General features: G+C 48.5%; 1 protein-coding gene across 1 annotated transcript in view; it reads left to right on the top strand.

Annotated features, from left to right (window-relative positions):
- The first annotated feature begins 8,657 nt into the window (after positions 1-8,657).
- Positions 8,658-24,342, top strand: part of LOC139266131 (fibrous sheath-interacting protein 2-like) — a 67,327-nt gene continuing 51,642 nt past the window's right edge. The window contains exon 1 of the mRNA XM_070883977.1: positions 8,658-9,000. Within this exon, the coding sequence (XP_070740078.1) occupies positions 8,938-9,000 (63 nt within the window). The 5' untranslated portion in view covers positions 8,658-8,937. The remainder of the gene's footprint in view (positions 9,001-24,342) is intronic.

The following is a 24,342-nucleotide window of genomic DNA, read 5'->3' as shown; positions in this document are numbered from 1 at the left end:
AGCTGTGGAACAATGGTGCACCTCTGCAAAACCTGCTAACCACCACATGGCAGAGGAAGATCGGTCCATGGTGGATCAAAACAATTTCGAGCCTCAGAGAGGAGGCAGATGCTGGAGTACAAGGGGTGTACACATTTTTGACAAAATGTCCACCTACAATGCTAAATGTAAAATTGAATGGCTTACCCGTAGCCATGGAACTGGACACTGGCGCTAGCCAATCCATCCTGAGTAAAAAGATGTTTGAGAGACTGTGGTGCAACAAGGCACTCAGACCAGCCCTGAGCCCCATCCAAACGAAACTGAGAACGTACACCAAAGAGCTCATCACTGTCCTGGGCAGCGCCATGGTCAAGGTTACCTACGAGGGCACGGTGCACGAACTGGATTGTCCCAGGCGATTGCCCCCACACTGCTTGGAAGGAGCTGGCTGGGCAAAATCCGCTGGAACTGGGATGACATCCGAGCGCTATCACATGTCGATGAGGCCTCCTATACCCAGGTTCTTAACAAATTTCCTTCCCTTTTTGAACCAGGCATTGGAAACTTTTTGGGGGCAAAGGTGCGGATCCACTTGGTCCCAGAGGCACAACCCATTCACCACAAGGCATGAGCGGTACCTCACATGATGAGGGAGAGAGTGGAGATCGAGCTGAAGAGGCTGCAATGCGAGGACATTATCTCCGCAGTGGAATTCAGCGAGTGGGCCAGCCCAATTGTTCCAGTACTCAAAAGTGTCAGGATTTGTGGCGATTATAAAGTAACTATTAATCGTTTCTCGCTACAGGACCAATACCCGCTACCAAAAGCAGACGACCTATTTGCGACGCTGGCAGGAGGCAAGATGTTCACCAAGCTCGACCTGACTTCGGTCTACATGATGCAGGAGCTGGAGGAGTCTTTGAAGGGCCTCACCTGCATCAACACGCACAAGAGACTGTTCATCTACAACAGATGCCTGTTTGGAATTTGGTCAGCTGCAGCGATCTTCCAGAGAAACATAGAGAGCCTACTCAAATCGGTACCACGCATGGCGGTTTTTCAAGATGATATATTGGTCATGGGTCCGGACACCGTTGAGCACCTACAAAACCTGGAGGAAGTCCTCCATCGACTGGATCGCGTAGGGCTGCGGCTGAAGAGGTCAAAATGCGTCTTCATGGCAACAGAGGTGGAGTTTTTGGGGAGAAAGATCGCGGCGGACGGCATTCGGCCCACAGACGCCAAGACAGAGGCTATCAGGAACGCACCCAGGCCACAGAACGTCACGGAGCTGCGGTCGTTCCTGGGACTCCTCAACTATTTTGGTAACTTCCTACCGGGGTTAAGCACCCTCTTAGAGCCCCTACATGTGTTATTGCGTAAAGGTGAGAACTGGGTATGGGAAAAAACCCAAGTAATTGCTTTTGAGAAAGCCAGAAACATTTTATGCTCCAACAAGCTGCTTGTATTGTATAACCCGTGTAAAAGACTTGTACTAGCATGTGATGCGTCGTCGCACGGAATCGGGTGTGTATTACAACAAGCTAACGTTGCGGGGAAGTTGCAACCTGTCGCCTATGCCTCCAGGTGCTTGTCTAAGGCCAAGAGGGCCTACAGCATGATTGAGAAAGAGGCATTAGCATATGTGTTCGGGGTAAAGAAAATGCACCAGCACCTGTTTGGCCTCAAATTTGAGCTGGAAACCGATCACAAGCCCCTCATATCCCTGTTCGCTGAAAACAAGGGGATAAATACTAATGCCCCAGCCCGCATACAAAGGTGGGCATTCACGCTATCAGCGTATAACTATACCATCCGCCACAGGCCAGGCACTGAGAACTGTGCGGATGCTCTCAGTCAGCTACCATTGCCCACCACAGGGGTGGAAATGGTGCAGTCTGCAAATTTGTTGATGGTGGTGCAGCCCGCAGACTTGTTGATGGTCATGGAAGCGTTTGAAAATGATAAATCATCTGTCACGGCCCGCCAGATTAGGACTTGGACCAGCCAAGATCCTCTGCTGTCCCTAGTAAAAAGCTGTGTACTGCATGGGAGCTGGGCCAGCCTCCCCGTTGAAATGCAAGAGCCAATCAAGCCGTTCCAGCGGCGAAAGGACGAGCTGTCCATTCAGGCAGACTGCCTGTTGTGGGGTAACCGTGTAGTGCTACCCAAAAAGGGCAGGGAGACGTTCATCTCGGATCTCCACAGCACATACCCAGGTGTAGTAATGATGAAAGCGATTGCCAGATCCCACGTGTGGTGGCCCGGTATCGACTCTGACTTAAGAGTCTTGTGTACGGCAATGCAGCGTGTGTGCTCAGTTGAGCAACGCGCCCAGAGAGGCACCACTAAGTTTGTGGTCCTGGCTCTCCAGACCATGGTCGAGGATCCATGTCGACTACGGGCCCGTTTCTTGGTAAAATGTTCCTGGTGGTGGTGGATGCTTTTTCAAAATGGATTGAATGTGAAATAATGTCGGGAAGCACTGCCACTGCCACCATTGAAAGCTGGAGGGCCATGTTTGCCACTCACGGCCTGCCTGACATACTGGTCAGTGACAACGCACCATGTTTCACCAGTGCCGAATTTAAAGAAGTCATGACCCGCAATGGGATTATGTCACCTCGGCCCCGTTTAAACCAGCCTCCAATGGGCAGGCAGAGCGGGCAGTACAAACAATCAAACAGAGCATTAAACGAGTCACAGAAGGCTCACTCCAAACCCGCCTGTCCCAAGTACTGCTCAGCTACCGCACGAGACCTCACTCGCTCACAGGGGTGCCCCCGGCTGAGCTACTCATGAAAAGGACACTTAAAACCAGACTCTCGCTGATTCACCCCAACCTGCATGATCAGGTAGAGAGTAGGCGGCAGCAACAAAATGTGAACGACGGTCGCGCCACTGTGTTACGGGAAATTGATCTGAATGACCCCATGTATGTGCTAAACAATGGACATGGTCCTAAGTGGATTGCGGGCACGGTGATAGCTAAAGAAGGAAGTAGGGTGTTTGTAGTCAAAGTAGACAATGGACAAATTTGCAGAAAGCACCTGGACCAAACGAGGCTGCGGTTCACAGACTGCCCTGAACAACCCACAGCAGATACCACCTTTTTCGAGCCCACAACACACACCCAAAGGATTAACGATACCACCCCGGACCAGGAAATTGAACCTATCACGCCCAATAGCCCAGCAAGGCCAGCCTCACCCAACAGCCCTGCAGGGCCAACAACACGCCGGCCCAGCAAGGGCACAGCCAACACACCAGAACAGACATTTGTACCGAGGTGGTCCATCAGGGAAAGAAAGGCTCCCGACCGCCTCACCTTGTAAATAGTTTTCACTTTCACTTTGGCGGGGGGGGGGGGAATGATGTTGTGTATCTGTAAAGCATGCACTCCCATGTTCCGCCACCAGGGAACGCATCCCCTGAAGTCGCAAGAGATCCCAGCATCCCTTGGGAGCACTGTATATAAGCTGGCCCCTAAGGTCTGTTCCTCTCTCTGGAGTGTCTTAATAAAGACTGAGGTCACTATTACTTTAACCTCCCTGTGTGCAGTCTCATCTGTGTCAGGAACATAACAGGATCATGGCAGTTGATGCCAGATACCCAGGGAGCATCCATGATGCTTTCATCTTGCGCGCGAGCGCTATATCTGCCATTTTTCAGCAGCAGCCAGAAGGGCAGAGCTGGCTGCTGGGGGACAAAGGTTACGGGCTCGCCACCTGGCTCATGACCTCCCTACGCAATTCCTGGACAGAAGCCGAGCATCGGTAAAACATGTCCCACATAACCACACCCAGCATCATTGACAGGACAATTGGAATACTAAAGCAACTCAAGAGGCTACCTGCAATATGCCCCTGAGGTGATCGGTTAGTTCACTGTCATGTGCTGCATGCTGCGCAACTTAGCCATCATGAGGCAACAGCCAGTGGAAGTTGAAGAGCAACCTCAGGCGAGAGGGGATATGGAGGATGACAAGCAGGCTGATGAGGAGGAGGAGGAGCAGCAGCAGCAGGAAGCCATGCCACCACCTCAACCCGCAGGACGATGCGGAGGAGGGGAGGCCCTCGCGCATCTATAGCCATTGCAAGCGCCTTGCGTCAGCGGCTAATCCTTGAATGCTTTGCTGCATGAAGGCTGAGCGTCACGTTTGATCATTCAACATGTTGACTGTTGCGTTAATTTAAAGAATAATGTTCATGATTTTGGTTTAATTGAAAAAATAATTATGTTTATTAATCATTTGTGCACTTAACTTAACTTAACTTTAATAAAAATATTTTTATTACAAACTAAACTTTTCCATTTCGATCACTTACAAACTTTAAGCTTTACAAGTTACATTGACTTACAAACTTTAAATTTTTAAATTAAGATCAGTTAAATAACAATAACATAAGAACAACAGTAACAACAACAACAGCAGCAAACAAACTTTAGTTGCAGCCATCTCTCCTCCCCTATTCTAAGATCATCGGCTGCGCTTGCTGATTCTATTCTTGGCCGGTGTGCAGTCCTTCTCCCGCTGGAATCAAGTTGCTTGTTTTGAGCATCTCGTGTACAGTGATGTTCTTGTTGGTGGGTGTGGGCCTGGAGACGACATTGTGGAAGGCCCGGCTTGGGCCTCCTCAGCCTCTTCCTCGGCACACTACCTGAAACTACCTGAGGTTGGTCTGGGAATTGGCGTATGAGTGGCACCAGTTGATTTGGCAGTTCGCCGCTGGACAATGAGAGCCTTGGTGTGTTTACTTATTGCAACTGCTAACTCCGACATTCCCTCCCTAATCTGCCCCGACAGTGTATCAGCTACCTCTGACATTCCCTCCCTAATGTGTTGTAACAGTGTCCCCATTCCTCCCGAGAGTGTTGTTACTTCTGACGACAATCCTGCTATCTCGTCACCCACCCCACCATGGTGTCCAGGAGTTTTGGGTAAGCTCAATGCTCTCCCCACTCATTGCCATGAGCTGAACCACGTCTGTTGGATCCTGCATTTCAGGAGAGTGCTCTCGAGCTCTCTCCCCTCCTCACTCTGGGTGTGGCTCGCTGCAACCCAATGGGACCTGCGACCACGGACTGTGGAACACCATGAAATGTCCTGTCGCTCGTAGCAGTCTGGAAAGGGCTTGGCACATCCCTGTGTGGCAGCACCTCCTCCAGATTCAGTGTCACAGTCTCAACATTGGGGCCTTCCCGCTCTCCCTGATCCTCCTGCTCATCCTCGTCCTGATCTTCCTGTGGGAGTACTGCATTAAAGACTTCAAACTGGTCAGGCTCCTCTGCGAATGATTGTTCTACTGTGGCAGGGGGTTGTGCTTCCTCATGGATGGGCGCAACTTCTGCAAAATATAACAGAGCAGATGATTGGTTTGCAGCAGGCGAGAGGGCAGGGTGGCATGAGTAGGCTCACACAGTGCAGGCTCATTTGAAGGACCATGATGAATGATAGCACATTGTATAAACTGAAGCATAACTGACGGAGAGGACATCCCATAAACCGAAGCATGGCTAGCCCATGCAGAACTTAACATTTAGCCAATTCACACTCTGGAATTTGCAGTAGTTACCCTCTCTCTGTAAGTTGGGCCCAGCTTGTGCACTGGTTGTTGACCTTCTAGAGCCAGCACCAATCGTACCAGCGATCCTCGCTTCCAGAGGTGTCAGTGGGTGCACACTTGCTGAACCTCCTCCAGTTTGTGTTCTCTCTCGGTTGTTGTGCGCCACCTTCCTCTGCAAAGATGAAAATAGAACTTTTTAAGAGAAGGGGTCTGCTGTGGTGGCACACACAGATGGTCACATTTACAATCGTAATTCCAGTGCAGAAATGAAAATATTACTTACACAAACTATTTGGCCAAGTTCCTGCTACTTCTTTTTGCACTGCCTGCCGATCCTCGGGGTGGTCACCATTGCAGAGAAATCATCGCCAACTTTGTCCCAACATCTGTTCATTTATTTTGGCTTTACTTCAACTGGATCTTTATTCTGAAGCTCATGCCATCTGCTCTCAATAAAATAAACCAGAGCCTCAGTTTCATCTGCTTGAAAATTCTTGGTCTTTGTCCCATGATCCATATTGCAGCTCCAATTTTTCTACTGACGAGCATCTCCGAAAGTGCGCGGGCACATCCCTCACGTGGAAAGCAAAGAGAGAGCATGAACATTTTTTGGCAAGTAAAATCAAGGAAAACGCAAAGATGTTTTATAAATACATTAAGAGCAAGAGGATAACTAAAGACAGAGTAGCGCCTATTAGAGACCTAAAAGGTAACCTATTTGCGGAGGCGGAAGACATGGGTATGGTTCTTAATGAATACTTACTGTCTGTTTTCACAAAAGAGAGGGGCGATGCAGACATTGCAATCAGGGAGGAGGAGTGTGAAATATTAGATGAAATAAACATAGTGAGAGAGGAGGTATTAAGGGGTTTAACAGCTTTGAAAGTGGATAAATCCCCAGGCCCGGATGAAATGTATCCCAGGCTGTTATGAGAAGCAAAAGAGGAGATAGCAGAGGCTCTGACCATCATTTTCCAAACCTCTCTGGCTACAGGTGTGGTGCCGGAGGACTGGAGGACTGCTAACATTTTATCGTTGTTTAAAAAGGGAGAAAGGGATAGATCGAATAATGACAGGCCAGTCAAACTAACCTGGGTGGTGGGAAAATTATTGGAAAAAATTCTGAGGGACAGGATAAATCTTCATTTAGAAAGACATGGATTAATCAAGGACAGACAGCGTGGATTTGTTAATGGAAGATCATGTCTGACTACTCTGATTGAATTTTTTGAGGAGATAACAAAGAGGGTCGATGAGGTAGTGCATTTGATGTAGTGTATATGGATTTTAGCAAGGCTTTTGATAAGGTCCTATATGGCAGACTGGTCACAAAAGTAAAAACCCGTGGGATCCAAGGCAAAGTGACAAGTTCGATCCAAAATTGGCTCAAAGGCAAGAAGCAAAGGGTAATGGTTGATGGGTGTTATGTGATTGTAAGGCTGTTTCCAGTGGGATTCCACAGGGCTCAGTACTAGGTACCTTGCTTTTTGTGGTGTATAATCAATGATTTAGACTTGAATGTGCCCCAGCAAGGATTCCATCCGCTCCCGTAGCCTTGTTGTTCTTAAGCTGTCTTATGGCTTTTTCTACTTTGAACAGCCCCAGCATTGAAGCACTGGCCACACTTGATCAGCTCCGCTGGGCAGGGCACATCATTCACATGCCAGACATGAGACTCCCAAAGCAAGCGCTCTACTTGGAACTCCTTCACGGCAAATGAGCCAAAGGTGGGCAGAGGAAACATTACAGGAACACCCTCAAAGTCTCCCTGAAAAAGTGCAACATCCCCACTGACACCTGGGAGTCCCTGGGCAAAGACCGCCTTAAGTGGAGGAAGTGCATCCGGGAGGGCGCTGAGCACCTTGAGTCTCATCGCCGAGAGCATGCAGAAAGTAAGTGCAGGCAGCGGAAAGAGCATGCGGCAAACCTGTCCCACCCACTCTTTCCCTCAACGACTATCTTCCCACCTGTGACAGGGACTGTGGCTCTCATATTCGACTGTTCAGCTACCTTAGGACTCATTTTAAGAGTGGAATCAAGTCTTCCTCGATTCTGAGGGATTGCCTATGATGATGATGATGATGAGACTTGAATGTCGGGGGTTTGATTAAGAAGTTTGCAGATGATACAAAAATTGTACGTGTGATAGATAATGAAGAAGAAAGCTGTAGAATGCAGGAAGATATCCATGGACTGGTCAGGTGGGCAGAACAGTGGCAAATTAAATTCAATCTGGAGAAGTGTGAGCTAATGGATTTGGGGAGGGCTAACAAGGCAAAGGAATGCACATTAAATGGTAGGACACTGAAAAGTGTAGAGAAACAAAGGGACCTTGGAGTGCAGGTCCACAGATCCCTAAAGGTAGCAGGCCAGGTAGATAAGGTGGTTAAGAAGGCATATGGAATACTTGGCTTTATTAGCCGAGGCATGGGATACAAGAGCAAGGAGGTTATGCTTGAACTGTATAAAACACTAGTTAGGTCACAGCTAGAGTACTGCGTGCAGTTCTAGTCACCACATTACAGGAAAGATGTGTTTGCACTCGAGAGGGTGCAGAGGAGATTTACGAGGATGTTACCTGGACTGGAGAATTTTAGCTATGAGGAAAAATTGAGTGCATAGGAAGGACCTATTACCCTTCGCAGAGGGGTCAATAGCCAGGGGGCATAGATTTAAAGTAATTGGTCGGCGGTTTAGAGGGGATTTGAGGGGACATGTTTTCATCCAGAAGGTTGTGGGGTCTGGAACTCACTGCCTGAAAGGGTGGTGGAGGCAGAAACCCTCATCACATTTAAAAAGTACTTGGATGTGCACTTGAAGTGCTATAACCTACAAGGCTACAGACCAAAAGCTGGAAAGTGGGATTAGGCTGGATAGCTCTTTGTCGCCGGCGCGGACACGATGGGAGGAAATATCCTCCTTCCCTGCTGTAAATTTATATGATTGCATGAGTGGCCACTTCCTTTTTTCTTGAGGAGCAAATGTTGGCAGATTTGCACCTCAGGCATATTCTGGTTTTATTGTAATCCCGGTTGCTAAGGAGTTGTTTCTCTGACACCAAGGCTTACAACTCTCGCGATGTTTCGCTGATGCCGTTTCCATGGTGATTCGCATAAACAGAGCGGGTGAAAAGTTACTGCTTGTTGTTGATGATGATGATTGGAGCTGACCAGCCCCGGTGGGCTGGCCTGAGTCCTCCAGAGCCTTGAGATAGCCCGAGGCAACAGAATGCGCGGCCTTGACAACGGGTAAACAGTCCGTTAGCAACCAATGCCCGTGGCAACCAAAGCCTCTGCAAACCGCTTGAGAGTGGAAGTGAAACAGCCGGGCGGCCCTCGGTCTCCCGGCCAGCCTCCGAGCGCAGCGCACACCCAGAGGGCCAGGCAAGATGAATGCTTACGTGTCCTCGTATTCCAAAGATGCGGCCCTTCGTAAGGACCATGAGAGAGATGTGAGTGAAGTATTAGTGTATTAAAGTTAGTTGTGGCTTTGTGATTTAAAAAAAAAATTACCGGAGCAATTCAACGTCGTGTTGATCACCCGCTGCCGGCTGACGAGGGAGGGCTCCCAAGTTGCCTAATGTAATGTCTGTAAGCTTGTAATGTTTGTTGCTCCACACTGTGGATGTGGACGAATTGTGTACTGCAACTGCAGAGTTAATGTGAGTTCACTGTGACATATCTAAGGAGATTAAGCGAGCATGTGATGCCTCTCCGTATGGAGTTGGGGCAGTGATCTCTCATGTATCACGTAGTGGGGAGGAGAGACCAATTGCTTTTGCTTCACGCACTGTCAGTGCCAGTGAGAGCAATTATGCGCAAATTGAAAGGGAAGCTTTGGCATTAATTTTTGGGGTCAAGAAGTTTCACAAATACTTGTATGGTCGTACGTTTACCATCGTTACGGACCATAAGCCCCTAACAGCAATCCTCCATCCAAACTCCCCAGTTCCAACATTAGCTGCAGTCTGAATGTAGAGATGGGCTTTGATTTTGTCAGCATATACACATGATATTGAATACAGATGATCAGCTGATCACAGTAATGCTGATGCCTTCCCCATCACAGGGTACACCCGATAGGGAAGAAGTGTTTTATTTTTCATATATTGATGAACTGCCAGTCACAGCTGAAGAGATTGGTAGAGCAACCAAACGTGACCCAGTGATGTCAAAGGTGTATGAGTATATTGCAAATGGATGGCCAAACCAGGTAACAGACAAAGATTCACATCCATTCTTCATTCGTAGGAATGAATTATCAGTCGATAAAGATTGTATCATGTGGGTTGCAAGAGTGGTTATACCAAATAAATTTAGGTCCAAATTATTAGGAGATCTCCATGACCAGCACCTGGGAATGTGCATTTATTTATGGTAGCCAGGTCTTGATAAAGATATAGAGTACATTGTGAGTCAGTGTACGACATGTTAATCGGTAAGCAAGCAACCACCACCAGTACCATTACATCCATGGAAATGGCCTCCCAGAGTGTGGCAAAGGCTACATATTGATTTTGCTGAGTTAGAAGGACAACAATTATTCATTGTGGGTTGAGGTGTTTCCAATGTGGAAAATAACAACACGTAAAACATTGGACATTTTGCAAAAATTATTTTCTTCATTTGGCCTCCCTGAAGAAATTGATTCAGATAATGGACCACAATTTAGTTCAGAAGAATTTGCTCAATTCATGAGCAAAAATGGTGTGAAACATAGAAACATAGAAAATAGGTGCAGGAGTAGGCCATTCGGCCCTTCAAGCCTGCACCGCCATTCAATGAGTTCATGGCTGAACATGCAACCACAGTACCCCATTCCTGCTTTCTCGCCAAGGTTCCACCATACCATCCTGCTTCGAATGGTGCAGCAAAGCGCACTGCACAAATTGTAAAATGTGCCCTCATAAAACATGTTAGATCCAAATCCAAGGAAATGACAGTTGTCATTGGATCACAAATTGGCTTATTTTTTGATTACATATCGAAATACTCCTCATACAACTACTGGTAGAACACCAGCAGAGTTGTTTCTCAAACGACAGCCACAAACCAGATTCTCGTTGTTAAAACCAAATTTGGCACAGTCTGTAGAAGAGACACAATTAAGACAGAAAGAGAATCATGATAGAGGTAGAGTAAAAGAGAGAAGTGTGAAATTAAACCAGAAGCTGAGAGTGAAGAACCATCACCATAAATGGTTAAAGTGGTTACCAGAAAGAGTGGTGAAGATATGTGGTCCTCGCACATATTTGGTAAAGATATTTGATAATGGACAGGTTAGGTTTGTTCATATTGATATTTTACATACAGACATGGAAGGAGTTGTAGGTGGGAATGATTCAATTATTTCTGACTCATCAGATAGTTTTGATACACCAATAGCAAATCCTAAATCCAATGTACTGGAAACAAATCCAGGAGAGAATCAGAATGAAAGTCTGATTCCGAGTCAGGAAAACAAAGAGCCTGAAGTTAGAGTGAGTTCAAATGAAAATCAAGGAAATTCCATGGAGGAAAACGTTCCTCAGGATGAGCCTCGAATGAGTGTGAAATCGACACCAGGTTTGGAAGGTTCTGTTCGAGAGCGAAGGTGTATCCTCTTTGAAACAGAAAACAAGTGGTAAAGTTAAATTTGTAAATATGGAAAAAAAAAGTTTATATCCTGTGTTATGTATAAACATGCAAGTTACGTATGATGATTGTTATAATAACTTCCTCATTAAGGAGGGAGAAGTGTAATATCTGTAAGCTTATAATGGTTGTAGCGCCACACTGTGGATGTGGACATATTGTGTACTGCAACTACAGAGTTAATAATAAACAGAACCAGGCATGTTCCGGAGGCTTCCGACAGAGCTGCCTGCCATGTTAGGAGCTGTGTGTGCTGTGCTCTGTGAAGATATCACACCTAACGACGAATTAGTGACTCTTCTCCGGGAGGGGAGCTAACAGGGGCTCTTTAGTGTTGGGTTGGCTTCAATAGGACATGCTTGGTGATGGGAGATTGGAACCACGTTAACCATCCAGAGCAGACTCAGTAATCCTATGTGAACCAGGCAGGTTCAATAGACCACTGATGATCAACCAGTCAACCTAGCTCATTAATGGGACCTGGAGGAGTAGACCTGTCAATGGGTAGGGTGGTCTTGGCTTGACAAGCAGCAGGAAGCTAACCAGTGCTTTATGTTGATAAGCTTTGCAGGTTTACGCTGGTTAAGCTTTGGTAGTACCCCCATGCACACTAAGGGCTCCTTAAGCTTAGGCTCTTGCCAACCCTGCATCTGTATGAGATGTGTCCCTCTGTGGTGGAAGAGACTGCACTTTATACCAGGCATAGTAAATAATTCTGAGGACCAAAGGAATATTGTAAGGCGATATTGATAAGGTGGGGATAATTTATTAAGTGGCAGATGGAATTCAATGTCAGTAAATATGAAGTGCTACATTTTAGTTAAAAAAATAATACTTATATTTTTGGGGGAAAGTTGGATGATGTGGAAGAGCAAAGTTATTTTTCTGTGGATCCTCAAGAGAAAATATGATACATTGTTTGATCTAATAGCCATTACAGAGATGTGTTTGCAAGGTTGGGAACTAAATATTCTGGGGTACCTGACATTTTGAAAAGACTGGCAGATTGGAAAAAGAGGCGGGGTAACCCTGATAATAAAGGATAACATAAGGACAGTAAGTGAGAAAGGATCTTGGCTTGGAAGGTCAGGAAGTAGAATCAGTATGGGTGGAGATAAGGAATAACAAGGGGTAGAAAACACTGGTGGGAGTAGTTTGTAGATCCCTAGCAGCCATACCATCGGACTGAATATTAATCAATAAATAATAGGAGCTTGTAACAAAGGTAATGCAATAATCGTGGAAGGCCATAATCTTCATATAGACTAGAAAAATCTAATTGACGAAGGTAGGCTGGAGGAAAAGTTTATGGAATGCAGTGAAGACAGTTTCCCAGAACAATACGTCATGGAACCAACCAAGGAACAAGTTATTTTAGATCTTGTATTGTGTAATGAGATAGGATTAATTAGTAATTTCATAGTAAAGGATCCTCTGGGGCAGAGTGATCATAATATAATAGAATTTCACATTAAGAGAGTGACATACTTAAATCCAAAACTAAAGTTTTAAACTAAAATGAAGCCAATTACATAGGTATGAGGGGCGAGTTGGTTAAGATAGATTGGGAAATTAGATTAAAAAGTATGATGGTAGATAATCAGTGGTAAACATTTAAATAAATATTTCAAAATTCACAACAAATATACATTCCATTGAAAAATAAGAACTCCACGGGAAAAGTGATCCATCCATAAGAACAGCCATTTGGCCCCTCGAGCCTGCTCCACCATTCAATAAGATCATGGCTGATCTTCTATCTCAACTTCACTTTCGTGTACTGACCCCATATCCCATGATCCCCTTAATATTCAAATATCTATTGATCTCTGTCATGAATATACTCAAAGACAGAGCCTCTACAGCCCTCTGGGAAAGAGAATTCCAAAGATTCACCAGCCTCTGAGTGAAGAAGTTTCTCCTCATCTCAGTCCTAAATTCCCCTTATTCTGAGACTGACTCCTGGTTCTAGACTCCCCAGCCAGAAGAAACATCCTCCCTGCATCTACACTGTCTAGCCCTGTAAGAATTTTGTATGTTTCAATGAGATCACCCCTCATTCTTCTAGAGGCTAGAGAATATAGGCCTAGTCTGCTCAATCTCTCCTCATAGGACAATCTCCCCATGCCAGAAAACAGTCTGGTAAATCTTCGTTGCACTCCCTCTTTGGCAAGTATATCCTTCCTTAGGTAAGGAGACCAGAACTGTACTCCAAATGCTGTCCCACCAGGGCCCTATATAATTGCAATAAGATGTCTTTACTCTTATGCTCAAATCCTCTTGTAATAAAGGTCAACATACCATTTGTTTTCTTAAATTCTTGTTGTACCTGCATGTTAACTTTCAGTGATTCCTGTACAAGGACACTCAGGTCCCTCTGAACACCAACATTTTCCTATCTCTCAATATTTAAAAAATTCTCTGCTTTTCTATTTTTCCTACCAAAGTGGATAACTTCATTATATTCCATTTGCCATGTTCTTGCTGTGGCTAGCTAAGAAGTTAAAGATAGTATGAGATTAAAAGAAGAGGCTTATAATGTTGCAAAGAATATTAATAAGCCTGAGGGTTGGGAGAATTTTAGAAATCAGCAAAGGATGGCCAAAAATTGATAAAAAGGAAAAAGTAGAATATGAGAGTAAACTAGCAAGAAATATAAAAACAGATTGCAAGAGCTTCTACAAATATGTAAAAAGGAAGGGAGTAGCAAATGTAAATGTTGGTTCCTTCGAAGCTGAGACAAGTGAAATTATAATAGGGAATAAGGAAATGGCAGAGATGTTAAACACATATTTTGTATCTGTCTTCACAGTAGAAGACACAAAAAGCATACCAAAAATAGTGGCGAACCAAGGGGCTAATAAGAATGAGGAAATTAAAGTATTTAATATTAGTAGAGAAAAAGTACTTGAGAAACTAATGGGACTTAAAGCCGACAAATCCCCTAGACCTGATGGCTTACATCCTATGGTTCTTAAGAGGTGACTGCAGAGACAGTGGATGCATTGGTTGTGATCTTCCAAAATTCTATATATTCTAGAACAGTCCCAGCGGATTGGAAGGTAGCAAAAGTAACACTGCTATTCTAGAAAGGAGGGTAAGAGAAAACAAGGAACTCTAGGCCAGTTAGCCTGGCATCATTCATCAGGAAAATGCTGAATCCATTATTAAGGAAGTGGTAACAAGGCACTTAGAACATCATAATATGATTAGACAGAGTCAACATGGTTTTATGAAAGGCAAATCGTGTTTGACAAATTTATTAGAGATTTTTGAGGATGTAACTAGTATAATAGATAACGGTGAACTAGTGGATGTAGTATATTTGGATTTCCAAAAGGCATTCAGTAAGGTACCACTTGTTATCCAAGATAAGGGCTCATGGGATTGGGGGTAATATATTAGCATGGATAGAGGATTGGTTAATAGACCGGAAACAGATATAGGGATAAACGGATTATATTCAGGTTGGCAGCTTGTAACTAATGGGGTGCCGCAAGGATCAGTGCTGGGGCCTCAGCTAGTTACAATCTATATTAATGGCCTAGATGAAGGGACCGAGTGTAATGTATCCAAGTTTGCTGATGATACAAAACTAGGTGGAGCAGTAAGCTGTGAGGACAATACAAAGAGTCTGCAAAGGGATATAGACAGATTAAGTGAATGGGCAATAAGGTGGGGAGTATAATGTGGGGATATGTGAGGTTATTCACTTTGGTAGAAAGAATAGAAAAACAGAATATTTTTTAAATGGTGAGAAACTTTAAAATGTTGGTGTTCAGAGAGATTTGTGTGTCCTCGCACAGGAAACACACAAAGTTAGCATGCAGGTACAGCAAGCAATTAGGAAGGCAAATGGCATGTTGGCTTTTATTGCAAGGGTTTGGAGTACAAGAGTAAGGAAGTCTTGCTACAATTGTACAGGGCTTTGGAGAGACCACACCTGGAGTACTGTGCACAGTTGTGGTGCCCACCAACTGTCTAGCAATTACACAGTAACATTTTACAGCTGATACAAACATGCGTAGGAGCCTGTTTACACAACACAAGGGGAGGGGAGATGTGCAGCAGCTTGAAATATAACACTAGTTATTGATAAAAAATCTTCAAAATAAATATTGCTATCCACCTAACTATCTCCTGATCCCAACACAACTCTACCACGAGAGACTGATTTATTTATTAGTTTACTGGGGTGAATGAGACTAAAAAAATCATGAATAGACATCGGAGATTTCTGTTTCCTGATTGGAGCACCACCCTACATGATCTCAGGTATGCTTAGGGTGCGCCCCTGGGATGCGTGAGCCACTACAGTGCGCTCAACTTCGCAGTGAAACAACGCAAGTTTTCGATGGAGGCCACACACCAGGTAAGTGCAGATTTCTTTCGGAGGTCAGCGGCGTAGTCCTTAGTTACGGCGCCGACTACAATTTAAAAAAATCTTAGGTCTACACATACTTCCCAACTACAAAGCCATACTTCCTGTTGTCAAGTTTTTGTCACACTTTTGTTTTAATGTATTCAATTGTAAATTCCTATGTCCATATTTATAATGGAAATCACGGTCGGAATCTTCCCAGCCGGGATCCCGCTCCAAACCCGCCTCCGTGTCATTTTCTGATCTGCCAGATCTGCATTTGGATAGCAGACCCGACAGCAAGCGGCGGGACAGGTAATTAACATAATTAAAAGGTACTTAAAAGCTAGTAAAGAGGCTTAAAAGCAGGCACTTATCATTTTACCAATCTTTTGATGGCTTTGCCATCCCTCGGGGAACAAGCCAGATAAGTAGAGTCGGGTTCTCAATGACTCCATTACTTTTAATAAGTGACAGCTGCAAAAGTGGTATAAAAGGTACCATTTCACAACTGTTCACGTCCCATGTCAGAAGCTGCAGACTTCAGTATTAGAAAAAGTATTTTGAGCCTCATGCAGGTTGGAATTGTTTGTAGTGAACTCTCTTCACTAAGCTTTTAAGAAACTTTCTGACCAGTGTCAGATTGGTTCTGCCAAATCAACTGGATCTGCCAGAAGAACAATCAAGATGGACATGATTTATATTCTCTCATTCTCGGAGTCTGATGAGGAACAGCTGCAGGAGCAACAGAACCAGCCACACCAGCAGCAATAACAAGAAGAGCGCCAACCTTCCCCTGAGCCACCTCATGCTGCACAGGGTGGAGGGCATTATCGCAGGGATGCACTGCGCTGGAGGCATTACCCCCAGCACAGGGTCAATAGGCAGAGGATGAGCTACCTGAACATGACTGAGCAGCAGTGCCAAAGAAGACTCAGGCTATTGCGCCAGGTTGTCACTGACCTTTGCGCATTGCTGGAGGAAGACCTGCAACCCAGAGGAAGGAATGGACACCCATTGCCAGTGGCAGTCAAAGTCACTCTTGCCCTCAACTTCTTCACCTCAGGCTCCTTCCAGGCATCTGCCACAGACATTAGCAGCATTTCCCAGTCTGCTGTGCACAGATGCATCGCACAGGTCACCAATGCCATGTTTAACCAGTCGGCAACTATATAAAGTTTACCACTGATCAAGCCAGTGTGATTGAGAGGGCGATCGGCTTTGACGCTCTGGCTGGCAGGGAGTGATTGACTACACACGTGGCCATCAGGGCACCCCATCACAATCCACGAGCTTTTGTGAACCGCGAGGGTTTCCACTCACTAAACGTTCAGTTGGTGTGCAACTACCATAAAATCATTATGCATGTGTGTATCCCTGTCAGCTGCCACGATTCATACATCTTGCGTCACTTCACCGTTCCTCAGCTGTTTGAAGCACCAACCAGTATTTCAGTTTGGGTGCTTGGGGACAAGGGCTATCCCCTCAAGACATGGCTGATAACACCCTTGAGGAGGCCAGCGAACAAGGCTGCAGGAAGGTATAATCAGAGCCTCATCAGCACGAGAACTATTATCGAGCAAACTATAGGGTTGCTTAAAATGCGGTTCAGGTGACTGGACAAATCTAGAGGGGCCCTTGAGTTTGCACCAGCCAGGGTCTCTAGAATAGTTGTGGTCTTCTGCACCCTGCACAACATCGCACAGCAGCGAGGACTGGCACTCGAGGACGATGGCGCAGAACGCAGAGCCTCATCGGAGGAGGAAGAGCACCAGCAAGATGTTGGGAGCGACAATGATTAACAATTGGAGGAGCTGGTGCCTCCTAGAAGACCAGTATGTGACAACGTTGCTGCCTGTGATGCCAGGGATGCCCTCATACATGTCAGGTTCAACTAGTTTTGTGAAGGTCAAACATTTGGCTGTGACAGGTGTTCCCCTGTTGGCATGGCTCCAGAGCAACGTCATAAATCAAAGAAACACTTAATAGTCCCTTGTTTGTATTGCTACCAGCATTGCTGAATGTCAAATCAGCCCTGACTGACCACTCTGACACCTCCATTCCATCAAACACATTTGTCTGCTACTGCAATGTGTGGTAAATAAATTATTAATAACAATGTTGCATAAAGTACAAACATCATAGTGGTCATGAGAAAAGCACCCAAATGAATAACCTTGTGTGGGATCTTTCTTTTCTGGGTGCTTCTACACGGTGCCACCCCTCCTCACCTTCCGCTGCACCTGCTTAGATGCCTTTGGCGGTTGTCCTCTGAGTTTGGGAACTTGTGAGGGCCCCGCCAAAGTCTGCTCCTCTTGCGCCTGTGCAAGGGCAGACTTGGCCATCACTGTCCGGGGAAGCATCTGGAGCTCTAACCGAGGGGTTGCAAGGAGGTGGAAGTTGGAGCGCTTGGCGAGGAGCCCCAACTTCCCGTGCCCTCTCGCCATCATCCCTCTCATAGGCCACCCACACTTCCCTGCTAGCAAGGAGCTGGAGAGCAACTTGCTGCATTTCAGTGGGGCCATGAGGGCCCATGTCTATACTGACATCCCTCCTAGAAAGGATGTCTATGATCCTCTGGTTTCCCTCCTCCATAGATGCCCATCTATCCTCCATAGAATATAAGAACATAAGAGTGTGAATAGGCCATTTGGCCCCTTGAGTCTGCTCCGCCATTCAATAAGATCATAGCTGATCTGATCATGGCCTCAACTCCACTTCCCTGCCCGCTCCCCATAACCCTTGACTCCCTTTTCGTTCAAAAATCTGTCTATCTCCACATTGTATATTCAATGGCCCAGCCCCCACAGCTCTCCGTGGTAGAGAATTCCACAGATTCAAGACCCTCTGAGAGAAGAAATTCCTCCTCATCTCTGTTTTAAATGGGCGACCCTTTATTCAGAAACAATGCCCCTTAGTTCTAGATTCCCCCACGAATCCAGTGGAAACATCCTCTCTGCATCTACCCTGTCAAGCCCCTCAGAATCTTGTACATTTCAATAAGATCACCTCTCATTCTTCTAAACTCCAATGAGTATAGGTCCAACCTGCTCAACCGTTCTTCATAAGACAACCCCTTCATCTCAGGAATCAACCTCGTGCACCTTCTTTGCACTGCCTCCAATGCAAGGATATCCCTCCTTAAATAAGATCAAAAATTCATCACCTCACCGCCAGCTGCCGCCGACTGCCGTCCACTGCTGCCGACATTGCTCTTCTTGATCCGCCCAGTGCCACAGTAACTTGCCTGCATGGGGTCCCCTGGAGGTCTTCTGCTAGTTTTTAAATTTTTTACTGCTGAATTTTTTTTTTCCAGGTCTTCGACCCTCCGTGGGCCCGACTCCATTCTCGGTGGCATTTGGGTGGCAAGCGCCTCTGCCGCCGAGAATGAGACCTCCGGCCCGCTGCTGCCCAGATTGGCATCATATGTCGTCCATTTGCCGCCCGCCAACCTCGGCGATGAATATCCCGCCGAAAGTACCGTCCAGTACCTCGGACGGCACTTAGGCGGGTGGAGGCCTTGATGAAAATCGGCCCCATAGTGTGGTCTCACCAACGCCCTGCCCTGTACAGTTGTAGCAGGACTTCCCTACTTTTATACTCCATCCCCCTTGCAATAAAGGCCAACATTCCATTTTCCTAATTACTTGCTGTACCTGCATGTTAATTTTTTGTGTTTCATGTACCAGGTTCCACAGATCCCTCTGTAACACAGCATTTTGTAATCTCTCCCCATTTAAATAATAATTTGCTTTTTTATGTTTCCTACCAAAGTGGATAACCTCACATTTTTCCACATTATACTCCATCTGCCAAATTTTAGCCCACTCACTTATCCATTTGCAGATTCTTTGCATTCTCCTCACAACTTGCTTTCCCACCTATCTTTGTATCATCAACAAATTTGGCTATATTACACTCGGTTCCTTCATCCAAGTCATTAATATAGATTAAAATTGTTGAGGCCCCAGCACTGATTCCTGTGGCACCCCACTAGTTACAGTTTGCCAATGTGAAAATGACTCATTTATCCCAACTCTCTGTTTTCTATTAGATAGCCAATCCTCTATCCATGCTAATCTATTACCCCCAACCCCATGTGCTCTTATCTTGTGCTGTAACCTTTTATGTGGCACCTTATCGAATGCCTTCTGAAAATCCAAATGCACGACATCTACTGGTTCTCCCTTATCCACCCTGCTTGTTACATCCTCAAAGAACTCCACCAAATTTGTCAAACATGATTTCCCTTTCATAAAACCATGCTGACTCTGCTTGACTGCATTATGATTTTCTAAATGTCCTTAATAATGGACTCTAACATTCTCCCAATGACAGATGTTAGGCTAACTAGTCTATAGTTTCCTGCTTTCTGACTCCCTCCTTTCTTAAATAGAGGCATTACATTTGCAGTTTTCTAATCCGCTGGGACCTCTCCAAAATCCAGGGAATTTTGGTAGATTATAACCACTGTATCCACTATCTCTGCAGCCACTTCTTTTAAGACCCTAGGATGCAGGCCATCAGGTCCAGGGGACTTGTCCACCTTTAGTCCCATTAATTTGCTTAGTACTTTTTCCTCTGGTGATAGGTGATTGTTTTAACTCCCCCCCCCCCCCCACCCAATAACCCCTTGATTACCAATTATTGGGGTGCTTTTAGTGTCTTCTACCGTGAAGACCGATATGAAATATTTGTTCAAATATTTATGCAAAATATTTGAAGCCCATCTATTTAGAAGTGAAACCATGTTGTCATTATGCTGGCGATGTGATTCCTCCATGTAGGTGGCCATCCTATCCATGGAGGAAGCTATATTTGCCAGTGATTGTGCCATGGTGGTGCTCATGTTGGAGATGGACTCCTCCACTCACCACATTTGTAGTCACCGAGGTCGCAAAACCAGCCAGAGCCTCCTGAACTTGTTGCTGCAGCTCCAGGATCATCCTTTTCTTGGATGGTCCCCAAGACTCAGTGTCTGCATGCAGTTGAGCAGAACTAGGAGACTCCTGCACCCTCCGACGAGGAGTTTCCACTGCTGTCACTGTCGCCACCATCTGTTTTGGCTGACTTGTGAACTGTGAGACACCAGATGACAACACTACTCTATGTTGCAACGAGCCTACTGAGGTGTGCATATCTACGCTGGTGCTAGGTTGTGCTGTCTGAGGTGATGCTGCACCTCCAGAGGCAGAAGGCTCCTCTAAGGAGTTTTCTTGCTGTTCCTCCTGGTCAGTGGGGTGCGGAGGGCGGCGGCGGGGGTGGTCTCCAGATGGACCCGTGGGAGAGTAAAGACATGAATTACATAAATGAGATGTCAAGAGCAGGCACATACCATTATACACATCATGACTATTCATTTCTCTGTTCACATCACACCCCATGTGAATGAATGATGAAAGGCATGCAACTGCATGAATAATAATTCTGTCACCAGCTTCTTCTGTTGAGCCCCTCTCTCCATCCCCTACTTCCGGAACCTCCACCGCTCCAGCTATGCCCTTTATTGCTTCCTCCACATTCGTCAGATGAAACCTCTCCCTCTTATTGTGCGCAATCTTTTCCAGAAAGGAGTGAAAGAAGAGAAGGTTGAGTTAGACTGGTGGAATGAACATCATTCATGGGATACAGCTTTGCAGGGAGACTTTGATAGAGTAGCTTGGTGATACCAAATTGCCACTTTCTGTCCTGTTACTTGCTATCCTTGCATTATGATGAGGCTGAGTATGAGGGATGGAAAGTAAGATTGGGGACATGATAATGAAAATAGAGAGGGAGGGATGGATTAAGGTACAAGAGATCTTGGGTGAGTAACGTTGTGCAGGTGTATGGTTAGCAATGCACGGAGGTGGGGATGTGATGACAGGCATAGCAGCATCAAGGTAAGTGTCGCTTTATACTCATTTTTCCAGATCTCAGAAGATCATTGAACCTTTTGCGGCACTGTACCCAGGTGCGAGGTACTACTGTTAGGTCCTGGGCTACCTGTAGCCATGCTGCCTTTGTTTGCTGAGGCGGCCTATTCCTGCCATCTGCAGAGAACAGAACCTCCTTGCGTCCTCTCACTCCCTCCACAAGATGATAGAGGCAGTCATCGCTGAAGCGTGGAGCTGAATTTTGTCTTGCTGACATAACTCTCACCTGCACTAACTCACAGCAGACTAACGAGTGGGAAATGAATTGTCAGCAAACGGGGCCATGGCCCCTTTAAATAAAGTGGCAAGAATCGGGTCATCCAATCTTACTTTCCATCCCTCATACTCAGCCTCATCATAATGCAAGGATAGCAAGTAACAGGACAGAAAGTGGCAATTTGGTATCACCAAGCTACTCTATCAAAGTCTCCCTGCAAAGCTGTATCCCATAAATGATGTTCATTCCACCAGTCTAACTCAACCTTCTCTTTAATTGGAGCGGGAAACACACGCAGGGCAGGCCTAACAAGGCCCTTAATGGTAAAATGGGGGTGGTTTGGGTCAGGGGGGGGGTGGGTGTGGGTGGTGTGTGGTGGGGGTTGGGGTGGGGGTGGTGGGGGGTGGTTTGGTGGGGTTGGGGTGGGGGGGTGGTGTGGGGGGGGGTGGTGTGAGGGGGGTGGTGTGGTGGGGTTGGGGTGGGGGGGGTGGTGTGGTGGGGTTGGGGTGGGGGGGGTGGTGTGGTGGGGTTGGGGTGGGGGGGTGGTGTGGTGGGGTTGGGGTGGGGGGGGTGGTGTGGTGGGGTTGGGGTGGGGGGGGTGGTGTGGTGGGGTTGGGGTGGTGGGGTTGGGGTGGGGGGGGTGGTGGGTTGGGGTGGGGGGGGTGGTGTGGTGGGGTTGGGGTGGGGTGGTGTGGTGGGGTTGGGGTGGGGGGGGTGGTGGGGTTGGGGTGGGGGGGGTGGTGTGTTGGGGTGGGGGGGTGGTGTGGTATGGGGTTGGGGTGGGGGGGGTGGGGTGGTTGGGGTGGGGTTGGGGTGGGGGGGGGTGGTGGGGTGGGGGGGGTGGTGTGGGGTGGGGGGGGTGGTGTGGGGTGGGGGGGGGGGTTGGGGTGGGGGGGTTGGGGTGGGGGGGGTGGGGTGGGGTTGGGGTGGGGGGGTGGGGTGGGGGGGGTGGGGTGGGGTTGGGGTGGGGTTGGGGTGGGGGGGGTGGTTTGGGGTGGGGGGGGGTGGTGTGGGGTTGGGGTGTGGTGGGGGTGGTGTGGGGGGGGGTGGTGTGGTGGTGGTGTGGGGGGGGGGTGGTGTGGTGGTGGTGTGGGGGGGGTGGTGTGGTGGTGGTTGTGGTGGGTGATGTGGTGGTGGTTGTGGGGGGGGGTGGTGTGGTGGTGGTTGTGGGGGGGGGTGGTGTGGTGGTGGTTTTCGGGGGGGGTGGTATGGTGGTGGTTGTCGGGGGGGGTGGTGTGCTGGTGGTGGTTGTGGGGGGGGTGGTGTGGCGGTGGTGGTTGTGGGGGGGGGTGGTGTGGTGGTGGTGGTGGGGGGGGGTGGTGTGGTGGTGGGGGGGGGTGGTGTGGTGGTGGTGGTTGTGGGGGGGGTGGTGTGGTGGTGGTGGTGGTGGTTGTGGGGGGGGGGGTGGTGTGGTGGTGGGGGGGGGTGGTGTGGTGGTGGGGGGGGGGTGGTGTGGTGGTGGGGGGGGGGGTGGTGTGGTGGTGGTGGTGGGGGGGGTGGTGTGGTGGTGGTGGGGGGGGTGGTGTGGTGGTGGTGGGGGGGGTGGTGTGGTGGTGGTGGGGGGGGTGGTGTGGTGGTGGTGGTGGGGGGGTGGTGTGGTGGTGGTGGTGGGGGGGGGGGGGGTGGTGTGGTGGTGGTGGGGGGGGGGTGGTGTGGTGGTGGTGGGGGGGGGGTGGTGTGGTGGTGGTGGGGGGGGTGTGGTTTGGTGGTGGTGGGGGGGGTGGTGTGATGGTGGTGGTGGTGGTGGTGGTGGTGGTGGGGGGGGTGGTGTGGTGGTGGTGGGGGGGGGGGTGGTGTGGTGGTGGTGTGGTGGTGGGGGGGGGTGGTGTGGTGGTGGGGGGGGTGGTGTGGTGGTGGGGGAGGGGTGGTGTGGTGGTGGGGGAGGGGTGGTGTGGTGGTGGGGGGGGGTGATGTGGTGGTGGGGGGGGGTGGTGTGGTGGTGGGGGGGGGGGTGGTGTGGTGGTGGGGGGGGGGTGGTGTGGTGGTGGGGGGGGGGGTGGTGTGGTGGTGGGGGGGGGGGTGGTGTGGTGGTGGGGGGGGGGTGGTGTGGTGGTGGGGGGGGGGTGGTGTGGTGGTGGGGGGGGGGTGGTGTGGTGGTGGGGGGGGTTGTGGGGGGGGGTGGTGTGGTGGTGGTGGTGTGGTGGTGGTGGGGGGGGATGGTGTGGTGGTGGTGGGGGAGGGGTGGTGTGGTGATGGGGGGTGGTGGTGGGGGAGGGGTGGTGTGGTGGTGGGGGGGGTGGTGTGGTGATGGGGGGTGGTGGTGGGGGGGGTGGTGTGGTGGTGGTGGTGGGCGGGGGGGTGGTGTGGTGGTGGGGTGGTGTGGTGGTGGTGGTGGGGGGGGGTGGTGTGGTGGTGGGGGGGGTGGTGTGGTGGTGGGGGGGGGTGGTGTGGTGGTGGTGGTGGGCGGGGGGGTGGTGTGGTGGTGGGGTGGTGTGGTGGTGGTGGTGGGGGGGGTGGTGTGGTGGTGGTGGTGTGGTGGTGGTGGTGGGGGGGGGGGGGTGGTGTGGTGGTGGGGGGGGCGGTGGTGTGGTGGTGGTGGGGGGTGGGGGGTGTGTGGTGGTGGGGGGTGGGTGGTGGGGGGTGTGTGGTGGTGGGGGGTGGGTGGTGGTGTGGTGGTGGTGGTGTGGTTGGGGGGGGTGGTGGTGTGGTTGGGGGGGGCGGTGGTGTG

The sequence above is a fragment of the Pristiophorus japonicus genome, chromosome 6, assembly GCF_044704955.1.
Source record: "Pristiophorus japonicus isolate sPriJap1 chromosome 6, sPriJap1.hap1, whole genome shotgun sequence".
Classification (NCBI taxonomy): domain Eukaryota; kingdom Metazoa; phylum Chordata; class Chondrichthyes; family Pristiophoridae; genus Pristiophorus; species Pristiophorus japonicus.
This window is presented reverse-complemented; position numbering and strand designations above follow the sequence as displayed.